At 45.1% G+C, this 12,908-nt stretch overlaps 1 protein-coding gene across 6 annotated transcripts in view; it reads right to left on the reverse strand.

The window, feature by feature from the left end:
* VPS53 (VPS53 subunit of GARP complex) overlaps nucleotides 1–12,908 on the reverse strand; it is a 158,336-nt gene that overhangs the window by 11,846 nt on the left and 133,582 nt on the right. For 5 of the 6 annotated variants that reach the window (XR_010838253.1, XR_010838254.1, XR_010838257.1 and 2 more), the window contains 3 exons: nucleotides 5,041–5,178; nucleotides 3,230–3,334; nucleotides 551–2,764 (listed from right to left, as the gene is read on the reverse strand). Coding sequence is in view for 1 of the 6 variants with exons in the window: in XM_059049041.2 (XP_058905024.1) it covers nucleotides 2,594–2,764; nucleotides 3,230–3,334; nucleotides 5,041–5,178 (414 nt within the window). In the remaining 5 variants the exon portion in view is untranslated. Of the gene's footprint in view, nucleotides 1–149; nucleotides 2,765–3,229; nucleotides 3,335–5,040; nucleotides 5,179–12,908 lie in introns of those variants that run through there. The other variant, XM_059049041.2, reaches the window with a different exon arrangement.

Below are 12,908 nucleotides of genomic sequence, written 5' to 3' on the forward strand. Positions count from 1 at the left end.
ACTGTAGTATTTTATGCTGCGATATGCACCACGAAATCACTTCCAGATGGGGGAAAAAATGAATGATATTTACACAAAAAAGCAATCCCTTTATTTTCAGGAATCGATATCTCCCGAAGGTATAGAAAGAACCTTGAGGGTCCAGGGGGCTTATCTATTTTGATAAATACTAGAAAGAGACGGGAAAAGTTTCTTTACTGTGTAAAACGTTAACAGTACTTTCTGCACGCCAGCTTTTCATGTGTCCGTGTTTCCAAGGCTATTGTTTAAATGGCCCGACACAGTTCTAAGGATTTTATTTTTAGCAGTCTGACTTGGAGGAGACAAGAAGTGTGCAACACTTGCTTTCACCCTCAAGCAAGTTGGTTATTTTGGAGATTTCTCTTCCTAGAGAGAGGAATTACATTTCCAGCTGTGAACTTGTGGCATTTTCCCTAGCGTTCTGTAAGCGGGGGACCAGGGCTCCCTGTCCAGAGGCAATTCAGGATGGGCCGGTGTCACGTCCCTGGCATCCCCTGGCTCGCTCGCCCTGCCTGCCCGGCACTCTTACATTGGTCCTTGGACGTCTGCTTTCGGTCCTGTTCCCCCTGCACGAGGAGCTGCCCGAGGCGTGAGAAAGTCGGTGCCCTTTCCTGGGAAAGCCTCAGGTACTGGGTCTTTGTTCTTCAAGAGGGGGAGGCGTGGCAACAGTTAGCTTCAATTCCAGAACTGAACTTGGAGGTCAGAACACCCCGTCCATGGTCCATGGTGGTTCCCGTTTCCCTGTTACGATCCAAACAGAACTTTCTCCAGCCTGGGCACCTCTAACTAGCAATCGGGAAGTCTGTCCGGAGTAAAAACAGCAGTGAACTCTTTATCAATGATAAATTACGAATATTTATTTTAACCACATAAGGTGACTTTAAGTTTTTTTTTTTTTTAAGGGGCTAGAGAAAGCAGAGGGAAGGAACCGGTACAGTATCTATATAATTTAGCTGAATAACAGAGTTGTTAGCTACTGCTTTTATCAATGAGTGCTCCTTTATATATATTATTTCAAAGTGACAGTAATAAATAAACCTTCTGTTTGGGGCTTGGTCATCAAAACAAGAAGAATCAGAGTCAGTGTGGGGACAGCGTGATCTCTGCCACGGTCCCTGCCGTCAACACAAATTCACAACTCAAGCTGCTGGCTCTCAGCAAAATAAAAAAATCTTTACCATTTGGGTACCAGCTCAATTATACAGTAATTACACTTGCTCAGAGTCAGAAAAAATATACAATTATGAAAATGTGCAACAGGAACCCTTCAATAAAGCAAATTTCTGTTACAATGGTTCTTCACAAGAAGTAAGCATTATAATCACCTATGGAACTTTTAAGCCTAGATGCTGGGCCCCACTCCAGACTTAACTGATTCACAATGTCCATACATCTGTACTCGTAAAAAACAAAAAAAAAAGAGCCCCAGGTGATTCCGATGCAGACCCCCCAGATGAGAAACATGCTGTCTGTACAGGACGCACACGGCATGCAGCGCTCATCAACAAGACACTTAACGTAACTCCTACTGACTTCTGCTGGCTCCTTGGAGATTACTGACAGTGTAATAAATCAAGAAAGCAACTTCCCTGGCTGTGACCACCACCTGGGGGGCAAAACAGCAGCTTGACATCTCAATGCCATTATGGAGACTTCCAGAAAATGACTCCTCGTGAATGAAACACAAAGAGAAGTGTGGATCTGTAAACACTGAGAGTGACAAGAACCAGGTGTGGGAGTCCACTGGGTTTCCAGCTCCCAGGCCGAGGACAGATGGCTGAAGTGGCTGTTTGGAGATGGGCCCATCACCCCTTCTTTCAAGAGTGGGAAGAGAATGTTAACCTCAGTTAGCTCGGGCTGGATAACTTTACCAGAGCCACACCATGGCTATCTGGGCAGAGTGAAATCTATCGACTGAGCTGCCCAGGTGCCCCCGCCCCCAGCCCCTTCCCCGCCCTTCCAGCGCTTTTCTTATTTAGCCAGCTTTTCCAACTAGGGCTTAACTAAAGGCCACACCTCTTTCTTCCATCACATCTGTAATCTTCCACTTCATAACTTGGGCCCTAGAGCCAAGCCCAGAGGACATCTCTTAAGGGTCTGGCCGCAGAGGGAACCTCACACAGCTGCAGGTGGAGGAAGGGGTGAGTTCCAGGCTTTCTCACCCACGGTGCTGGGACAGAAGCATGGGAAGGAACAGGACCACATGCCAGAGGGTGTGACTGCGGCGGTGAGGCTGCAGAGTCAGCGACAACCGGACCAGTCGGGAGCAGCCCGGGACCAGCAGGTGAAGCACACGGAACCTTCACCCCCAGCTGCCTCGGCTGCAGGAATCAGGGACCATCTCGACTGCCTTTTTCTAATCTGGTGGTTACCCGTCTTCTCCGATTAGGACAGGAATTAAGACAGGACATGGGAGAAACATGTGAATGACCCAAATGCCCCAGGAAGTTTCAAGACTGATGATCTGAGAGTCGGGGAAGCGCAGGAGAGGTGGGGGGCTTCCGGGGATCTGGGTGCTGGTGCGTGGGGTGGGGGGGTCACTGGCCGGGGGAAAAGTGCCCCTTGGATGCTCCTACAGTCTCTTTTTAATTAGTTTCTCCAGTTTGCGGATGCGAGATGACTCCTGTTCTGGAGTTGGAGCCAGGAGGGACAGAGAGCTGGGGCCTTCGGGCCCCGAGGGGGGGGCGGGGAGCCTCTGGCGGAAGAGCTCCAGCATGCTGCTCTGCTCGCTCCTCTTCAGCCCCTGAGGTGGAGAGAGAAAGGAGGGTGACGTCAGCTCTGGCCCCGAAGGGCCCGCGGGCAAGCGCAGTAACTGGTATTCACTGGGCTGAGGATTAAGGCTTTCTTCAGGGAGATACCAGCCCTGGGTAGCAGCCTGGGAGAGAATCGGAGGAAAAGGCAATAGGAGAGGAGGGAGAAGGGGCTGAGAGGGCGGAGGACAGGCAGCAGGATGCGGGAGGGGAGCCTCCTCTCCACTGCAGTCCCGCGGAGCCTGGCTCTCTGCTGGGCGCCAGGGTGCCATCAGAACGGGGACGTTCACAGGCCCCGGTTCCTCCTCCTCCTCGAAAGGCTTCTGAGAGTTGGGTGTGCAGCCTGGGCCAGGCACGGGCACTCTGAGATACCTCTCGGGGGCCCACGTCCCATCCCTCAGTTAACCACCAAGCGCGAGAAGAAGGTGTCCGGGGACAAAACAAAACGCGGAGCTAACCTTCATGTCCAGGATCTTCTGGAAGGTTTCTGTGTTGCAGTCCGTCAGGAGTTTGATGTAGTTGTCCACAAACACCACCAACGGCTCGTGAGGGGCCATCACGACCTACCGAGGGAGAGAGACGAGAGTAGGCCTGCCGGGAACACTCATGATCGGAGGCTGAGGATTATCTTTCCTCACTTGCAGGCCAATCACAAAACGGACTCTGCACCATCTCCTTAGGTGGCAGCAGCAGCTGCAAACCCGGAAATGTCCTGACAGCCTGGTTCATCTTGACATTCAGTTAGACCAATGCTTCCTGGATCATAAATGTAACCTGGATTGCTTCGTAAGTACAGCTTCCTATGTCCCTCCTCTGAAGGTTCTAATTCAGGGGGCCTGGGGGGGAATCCCAGGTGACTTTTTAAATATCAGGACCACGGGAAACACTCTGGGTGCAGGGTCCCCTGTTTTGAGACATTTCGTAAGTTCGTGGTACCTGCTCCTTCTGTCCTGATGTATCACTGTTTCTGCAGGATGGCCTCAAAAGGCACCGAATTAAGTGCATTTTCTCAAAAACAAAACCCCTAGAACAGCCTCACTCTTTTCAAGACTTAAAATCTGGAACTTCATTTAACTACATCCAATTCATGTGCCAACAGCAGGAAAGCAATAGCATCACAACCCTCACATTCACTGCCATTTGGTTTTCAGTGTGGCGTCTGATTTCCTTCCTGCAGCAGACTGTTTTCTTTTTTCAAGAGGCAACCATTGCTTCAATTTTATTATTTTTTTTAATTTTTAAAAATTATTTAATTAACTTATTTATTTGGCCGCGTCGGGTCTTAGTCACGGCATGCGGGATCTTTCGTTGCGACGCACGGGCTTCTCTCTAGTTGTGGCGTGCGGGCTCCAGAGCGAGCAGGCTCAGTAGCTGCGGCGCGCGGGCCAGCAGACTGGTTTTGTTTTGAATTTCTGAGAATATGACTCAGACTGGCAAGGAGTACTCACTCAGAAATTCTCTCTAAACCCTGCTCTCCACCCTGGTGAGTAAACCAGCTAGGGAAGAAATGGATTAGTCTGCTTCCAGTTTCCTCAGGCCAAAGCCTGAGGTCTGTGTGGGCCCCTCACCTGGTCCCACCCATGTCAGGGCCTGCCGCTCCTTTTCACTCCTCCATCGTTTAAGTCATTCTGTTTGGAGACAGACCAGAAGGGCCTGCAGGCCCTGGCCTTCTAAGAACATCCCCTGACAGTTCCGTTTCTTCTCCAGCCTTCTCTCCCCTCCTCAACAGGCCCCCTTTCCCCTTGACACACCCAGATGGGAATCACATGCAGGAGGCTCAAGGCTTCAGACATTCTCAGCGTCACCACCCCGCGTACATTTTATCAAATGGGGCTTTAGAAAACCCATTTGCTGAGTAGAGTCAGTTATGCAACATCTGTTCAGAGCTCCTATAAAGTGGCAGAGCTTAGAGCGCCAAAGAGGCTTACGTGGACCGGAGTAACTGATAGCTGGGCCAGAAATTCCTGCCGAGAAGCAGAGAGATCCCTGACTTAGACGCTGATTCACAGCGACAACGCCACCCAACCTCCAATCTTGGTCAAATCTTATTACAAGAGAATCCCACCACGATGAAGAACTCATTTGTCAGATAGAGTTACTGACCCCCCAGTCACGGTGCGCTGGCTTTCAACAATATCTGATGAGGCCAAAGTCTGGTTCAGCCAGACAATCTTTTAGGACTGACGGGCATAGGTCCTAATCTGTGCTTTCAAAGACTAGTACTCAGTACTCCCTGGAATAAGCAATCAGATAACCAGGCCAGCCCCACCTTGAGGATCATCTCGGCCCGGGTCATGCCTTTCACCACGATCTTCGTGTAGCTGGCTGGGGCCTTCCTCACCACCTGCGAGCCGACGGAAGGCAGATCGAGCAGGACCATCTTCAGGGAGTGGGTGTCCAGCAGCAGCTGAGGGAAGAGAGCAGAACAGAACCAGCCACTTCACGGGGACACGACACCTAGCGTATGCACACTGATAAATAACATTTTCCCGATTTTAAATGTAATACGTTCTCATGGGAGAAAATTCGGAAAATGAACAAATATCAAAGGAAAAACATGAGTTATAAGCACTATGACCCAGGGAAAAAATAATAAGATGTCACATTTCAATGTGGTATCATTCCCACCAGTTTGTGTGTGTGTATAACAGGCTCGAGTTATACTGTTTAGACAGTTTTACAACCTGGTTTTTCCACTTAATACATGATGAAGTTTTTTGAATTCTAGTTTCCCATCTTGGCAGTCTTTAAAAAAAATCTTGATTTTTAATGGCTACACAGTACTCTATGGTGTGTGTGTGTGTGTGTGTGTGTGTGTGTGTGTGACTTTAATATTTTTAACCATTCCCCTACACTTTGTTTCTAGATTTTTATTATTATAAATAATGAATACTGTGGTGAACAGCTGTGTAGATATAATTCTAGGTCCATCAGCGGCATTTCCTTAGGAGACAGTCTTTGGGACAGATCAAAGGATGAGGACATTTGGAAGGTTCCTCTTACATATCCTGAACTGCTTTCTGGGTGGAATGTACCTATTTACATAGCGCAGACTGCACCCCCATCAGCACTGAAAACTGCCATAAAAAGTTTGCTTATTCAACAGGCAAAAAATGGTAATTCCGCACCGCTCTATTTTGGATTTCTCTGGATGCTAGTGAGGATGTAGGAGATTAAATCAAATTTAAATACCAGTATCTTGGCAACAAACTGTCTTTTTCTTTCCTTCTTTGTTTTTTGGTCTTCTTGGACGCCAATTACTTGGAAGGCTATCAGCGTTCCTCATTGCCCACCAACTGCAGGCACAGAAATGGCATATATACACTGGCCTGTTCAGACGGTTTAGGAGAATGGAATCACAGGCCCACCGACCAGACAAAGGTAGCAGTAGGGTGACAGTCTCATTACTGCAACTCTGATGTCCAATCTTATGTTCAGGACAGGACTTGCAGTATCTACCACTGCCTGCTCCTCTCAGAAAGCTTTTCATACTTATATCAAGCAGGGGTGGAATGGTATCCCTTCAAGGCCCTATGACACCCTGAATTCTCTCATTCTCCCTGTACTTTGCTATGGACAGGAGAATTAACGACTAAAGACAAGACAAACTCATTAATGAGAAACACTATTAACTTAATGGTCATGGTGATTACAATTTTGACAATGGTATAAAAATTTGGAGAAGCCATCAATGTTTTACTTGGGATAACACAGAGGGAAATCTTGCTCTCAAAAAATGGTGAGGTATTGAAACAGACTGATTCTGAAGTTTATATGGAGAGGCAAAAGACCCAGAATAGTGAACGCAATATTAAAGGAGAAGAACAAAGTAGGAGGACTGATCCTACCCAACTTCCAGACTTATAATAAAGCTACAGTAGGGACTTCCCTGGTGGTCCAGTGGTTAAGACTCTGCACTCCCAATGCAGGGGGCCTGGGTTTCGATCCCTGGTCAGGGAACTAGATCCCACATGCCACAGCTAAGAGCCCACATGCCACAACTAAAAGATCCCGCATGCCACAACTAAAGATCCTGCATGCTGCAATGAAGATTCCGCACATGGCAATGAAGATCCTGTGTGCCACAACTAAGACCAAGTGCAGCCAAATAAATAAATAAATAATAAAATAAAATAAAGCTACAGTAATCAAGACAGTTTAGTGTTGGTGAAAGAATAAACAAATAGATCAACTGAGAAGAAAAAGCCCAGAAATAAATCCACACAAATATAGTCAACTGGTCATTCACAAAGGAGCAAAGGCAATTCAATGGAACAAAGACAGTCTTTCCAACAAATGGTGCTGGAACAGCTGGACATCTATGTCCAAAAAATAAAAATAAAAGGAAATCTAGACACACATCTTACACCCTTCACAAAAACTAAATCAAAATGGATTACAGACCTAAATGTAAAACACAAAACTATAAAAACTCCTTGAAGATAACATAGGAGAAAACCTAGATGACCTTGGGTATGGTGATGACTCTATAGATATAACACCAAAGATATGATCTGTGAAAGAAATAACTGATAAACTGGACTTCATTAAAATGAAAAACTTTTGCTACCCAAAAGACAACGTCAAGGGAATGAGAAGACAAGCCACAGACTGGGAGGAAATATTTGCAAAAGATACATCTGATAAAGGACTGTGATCTAAAATATACGAAGCTTTTTAAGAAGAACTCAACAATACGAAAACAAAAAATCCAGCTGAAAAATGGGCCCAAGAGCTTAACAGATACCTCACCAAAGAAGATATATAGATGACAAATAAGCATCTGAAAAGATGCTCCCTATCATTTGTCATCAGGGAAATGCAAATTAACACAGCAACAAGATACCACTATACCTCTATTAGAATGGCTAAAATCTGGAACACTGACACAACATCAAATGCTGGTGAGGATGTAGAGCAACAGAACTCTCATTAGTTGTTGGCGGAAATGCAAAATGTTACAGCCACTTTGGGACAGTTTGGTGGCTTCTTATACTAAAACGAAACATACTCTAACCATACAATCTAGCAATCATGCTACTCGTTATTTGTTTAGAATTGAAAACTTATGCTCACACAAAAACCTGTACATGGATGTTTTTAACAGCTTTATTCATAATTGCCAAAACTTGGAAGCAAACAAGATAACCTTCAGTAAGTGAATGGAGAAACTGTGGCACGCCCAGACAATGGATTCTTACTCAGTGCTAAAAAGAAATGAACTATCAAGATATGAAGGAACCTTAGGGACTTCCCTGGTGGTGCAATGGTTGGGAATCTGCCTGCCAGTGCAGGGGACACAGGTTCAAGCCCTGGTCCGGGAAGATCCCACGTGCCGCGGAGCAGCTAAGCCTGTGCGCCACAACTACTGAGCCTGTGCTCCAGAGCCTACCAGCCACAACCACTGAGCCTGCGCCACAACTACTGAAGCCCACGTGCCTAGAGCCCGTGCTCCGCAACAAGGGAAGCCACCGCAATGAGAAGCCCATGCACTACAACGAAGAGTAGCCCCCGCTCGCCGCAACTAGAGAGAGCCAGCATGCAGCAACAAAGACCCAGCGCAGCCACAAAAAAAAAAGATATGAAGGAAACTTAAATGCACATGACTAAGTGAAAAGGCCAATCTGAAAAGGCTACATATTGTATGATTCCAACTCTATGACATTCTGCAAAAGGCAAAACTATGGAGGAAGAAAAAGATCAGTGGTTGCCAGGGGTTGGGGGTGGTGGGTAGGATGAACTGGTGGAGCACAGAGGATTTTTAGGGCAGTGAAACTACTCTGTATAATACCATGATGGTGGATACATGTCATTATACACCTGTCCAAAGCCACAGACTGTATAACACCAAGAGCATAAACTGTAACACTGTAATGTCAACTATAGACTTTGAATGATAATGATGTGTCAACACTAGTTCGTTGATTGTAACAAATGTACCACCTTGATAGGAGATGTTGATAGTGCGGGAGGCTATGCTTCTGTGGGGCAGGGAGTATACGGGAACTCTCTGTACCTGCCCCTCGACTTCGCTGTGAACCTTAAACTGCTCTAAAAAAAATAAAGCCTTAATTTAAAAAAACAGTGGGAAGGTACACTGAGGAAAGAGTAACTTCATGCACTAATGTTGCTATTCGAAGGCCTAAACTCTGTCATTCAGTGGCAGACAAGGAAAGTGCTAGGATATTTTAGACTTTTCTAGGTTTCCAGAGATGAACATTCTTACTCTCCTAGTGTCTGTTTTTTGAGAAGGCCATGGGTTCACAGAGAAAGGCACCCAAGCATTCAGAAGGCAGACAAGTATAGACTGTCAGAGGCACCCCCACAAAGCGCCTGTTATCAGAGCGGTTCCCAGAGCCCCACTGGAAGGGAGCACTGTTCAACCTCAGAGGGAACCCAGCACGTGCCTCTAAAAAAACAAGTATGCTCAATTCCATGCAGATTAAAAACCCAGATATAAAAAGAAAAACATTAAGAAGAAAACAGATTATTTCTGTAGGGAAGAGAAGAATGTGAGACAGAGGAAAGATGGAAAACTCTACCTTAAAATAACATAAGCCTATACCAAAAGGCACATAAACCAAGTAAAAAGACACAAACCGGGAGAGGATTTCTGCAGTACGGCCAAAGGGATAATACTCAGAACACATAACGATTCCTGAAAATCAATCAGAAAAAGACCAGCAACCCCAGTAGCAAGAATAAGAGCGGTGTGGCAAAGATCTGAACAGGCAGCTCACACACACAAAAACAAAACAAAAACAAACAAACAAAAAAACCACAACTCCAGCGCTCACAAGGTGTGTGAAATGATACTTAACCTTATTAGTAATCCAGTAAATCAAAACCACACTTGTGTACCATTTCACACTCATCGGAAAGGCAAAAGTAAAAAGGTCAAAAATACCAAGCGTTGGCATGCACATGGTGCGATGAAACTCACACTTAAGATGAGAGTATTAATTGGCTGAGGCGCTTGGGGGGAAACTCGGTCCTATTTCCTTACTAGAAGATGTGCACAACCCATGACACGGCACTCCTAGCCTTCAGAGAAATTCTTGCCCGTGTCAAAAAACAAACAACAGAAGAACGGTTCCCTGCATCCACTGCTTGTAAAAGCAGAAGACTGGAAACAACCTAAATGCTCGTCAATGGTAGAATGGATAAACAAATGTTGGCACGGTCATGCAATGGAATATGACATTGAAGTTAAAGTGAGCGAACTCAAACAACCTACATCAACAGAGATAAATCTCAGAAAACATGATGTTGGGCAAAGAAAGCAAGTGGGGGGCGGCTTCCCTGGTGGTGCAGTGGTTGAGAGTCCGCCTGCCGATGCAGGGGACACGGCTTTGTGCCCCGGTCCGGGAAGATCCCACGTGCCGCGGAGCAACTGGGCCCGTGAGCCATGGCGGCTGAGCCTGCGCGTCCGGAGCCTGTGCTCCGCGACGGGAGAGGCTGCGATAGTGAGAGGCCCGCGCACCGCGATTGACGAGTGGCCCCCGCTCGCCGCAACTAGAGAAAGCCCTCGCGCAGAAACGAAGACCCAACACAGCAAAAATAAATAAATAAATAAGCTTTCATTAAAAAAAAAAAAAAAAGCAAGTGGGGAAATGATATGTATAGTACCATTTATATAAAGTTTAAAAATATGTAAAACAAAATTATATATCTTTTGTGAATAGATCCACATGTAACATATCAAAAAACATACGAGAATCATAAAAATCAAAATCAGGATAGTGATTACCTCTGGGCATGTAGGCAGGCAAGTGGAAGGGTAGGGTCCACAGGGGACTTCAGCCATAACTGTAATGATTTACTTTATATAAAAAAGATCTAAAGCAAATGTGGGAACATGTTAAGATTTGACTAAGCTGAGTGGGAAGCTGATATTCTTGACATTATTTTCTATACTTTTATTAACTGGAACTGTGTCTTTTTCTTCTTCTTCTTTTTTTCCCACACTATGTTATTTGAGGCCTAGCGAGGATTCAACTTTATCTTCCATACAGCAAGATTTCAGAGCCTTGTCAAAATCAAAGGCATGTCTTGGCATTATTTGCTAGCAGGAAAAAAAAAAAAAATCAATGATCATTTAAAAACGTATGGGGATACTTCCTGTTTTTTCTGTACTTTCTATTTCCCAGAGATATATTATATGCATAAATAATTGTACAGTCTTAAGTGACAGGAAGAGTTTTGAATGAGTCAGACATAACTCTCTAGTGTCTCCCATATTTTGAGAGGACTTTTTCAATTCCCTGCCAGTCACAATAACATTTTGTCCTCACCAGACAGCTGTACAGATGGAAACCTTCGCCTCAGGTTTTACCGGAAGTAATGCAGTCAGAAAAGGTGGGAGCTAGTCTGATAGGCTTAGCAGCTGTCTGTGGGCAATGAAGGCGAAAGGCCCCATTTACCATGAAAATCTGCTGGCTTTCATCTTGGAAAACAGCTACAAGTTCATCCCCTCAGGCGTGAGGCATTGGGCCAGAGGTGGCCGTCCACCAAGTGTGTTTGAGCCTCAGAGATAAATTTTGGGGTGGTGTGGCTCAGGTTCTTGTTGGGCTCCTGGGGCGCAGATCTGGCCAGCATGCTATGCCTGGGAGGCGTCATCACCCAGCAGTGGAAAGCTCTGAGGGCTTTACTTCTTAAAGAGCCCCTACAACTCTTGGGGGTCATCATGACCATCACAGTGATGGAAACCATGAGTCGACAAGATAAAAGGCCCACTGCTAGGAGGCAAAGGACCATATATACAATGCTAAGTTTCAGTGAGGTGACACAGAAGAGACAGTTCAAGATACGAAGAATGGATGGACCAAGGTGAGGACATGCCTAGTTTCTTTCCTCTTTTCTTTTTTTTAAAATTTAGGTGTAACTTTCATAAAGTAAAGTACACAAAGACCAAGTACATAGCTTGATAAACTATTACATATGTATACACCTATTGCCTCATTAAAGAAATGGGACATTTCTCTACCGACAGAAGAATGGATAAAGAGATGTGGCACATATATATATATGGCATATAAGATGTTACGGAAAAACCTGAACGAACTTTTTGGCCAACCCAACACACACACACACACACACACACACACACACACACACACACACAGGAATACTACTCAGCCATAAAAAGAATGAAATAATGCCATTTGCAGCAACATGGATAGACCTAGAGATTATCATACTAAGTGAAGTAAGTCAGACAGAGAAAGACAAATATCATATGATATCACTTATATTTGGAATCTAAATGAAATGAGACAAATGAACTTATTTACAAAACAGAAACAGACTCACAGACACAGAGAACAAACTTATGGTTACCAAAGGGGAGAGGGCAGGGGGATAAATGAGGAGTTTGGGATTAGCAGATACACACTACTATATATAAAACAGATGAACAGTAAGTTTCTACTATATAGCACAGGGAACTATATTCAATATCTTGTAATAACCTATAACGGAAAAGAGTATGAAAAAGAATATCCATATACATAACTGAATCACTCTGCTGTACACCAGAAACGAATACAATATTGTAAATCAACGATACTTCAATTCTAAAAAAAATTTTTTTAAAAAGATATGAGACATTTCTTGCATCCCAGAAGGCTCCCTCAGGTTCTCTTCCAGACAACGCCCTCCCTTCCTTCCTAACAGAGGTGACCGCTCTTCTGCCCTGTGTCACTCAGGATTCGTCCACTGCTCACTAACGTGCTGCGAACATTCTTGTATGTGCCTTTGGTGGCCATACGCCCTTATTTCTCTCGGGTGGCATCTACGCAGAATTGCCGGTTCAAGGAGCAAGCGTATGTTTCGCTTTAGTACAGACTGCCAGACCGTTCTCCAATTCGGTTGTGCCGATTTCCATTCCTACCAGCAACGCATCGAAGTTCCAGCTGCTTCACGTCCTCGCCAACACACCTGGCATCGTTGGCCTTTTTCATTTTAGCCATTCCAACATCATTGTGACTTTAATTTATATTTCCCTGGACGATTAATATGCTTTTTGGCTTTTCTGGTGAGCCTCTTTCTGAAGTGCCTATTCAAGTCTTTTGTCATTCATTTTTCTCCTGGTTGACCATCTTTTTCTAATTGATTCGTTGAGGGTTTTTTTAAAGT

Source organism: Kogia breviceps, chromosome 19 (genome assembly GCF_026419965.1).
Source record: "Kogia breviceps isolate mKogBre1 chromosome 19, mKogBre1 haplotype 1, whole genome shotgun sequence".
In the NCBI taxonomy this organism is placed as follows: Eukaryota; Metazoa; Chordata; class Mammalia; order Artiodactyla; family Physeteridae; genus Kogia; species Kogia breviceps.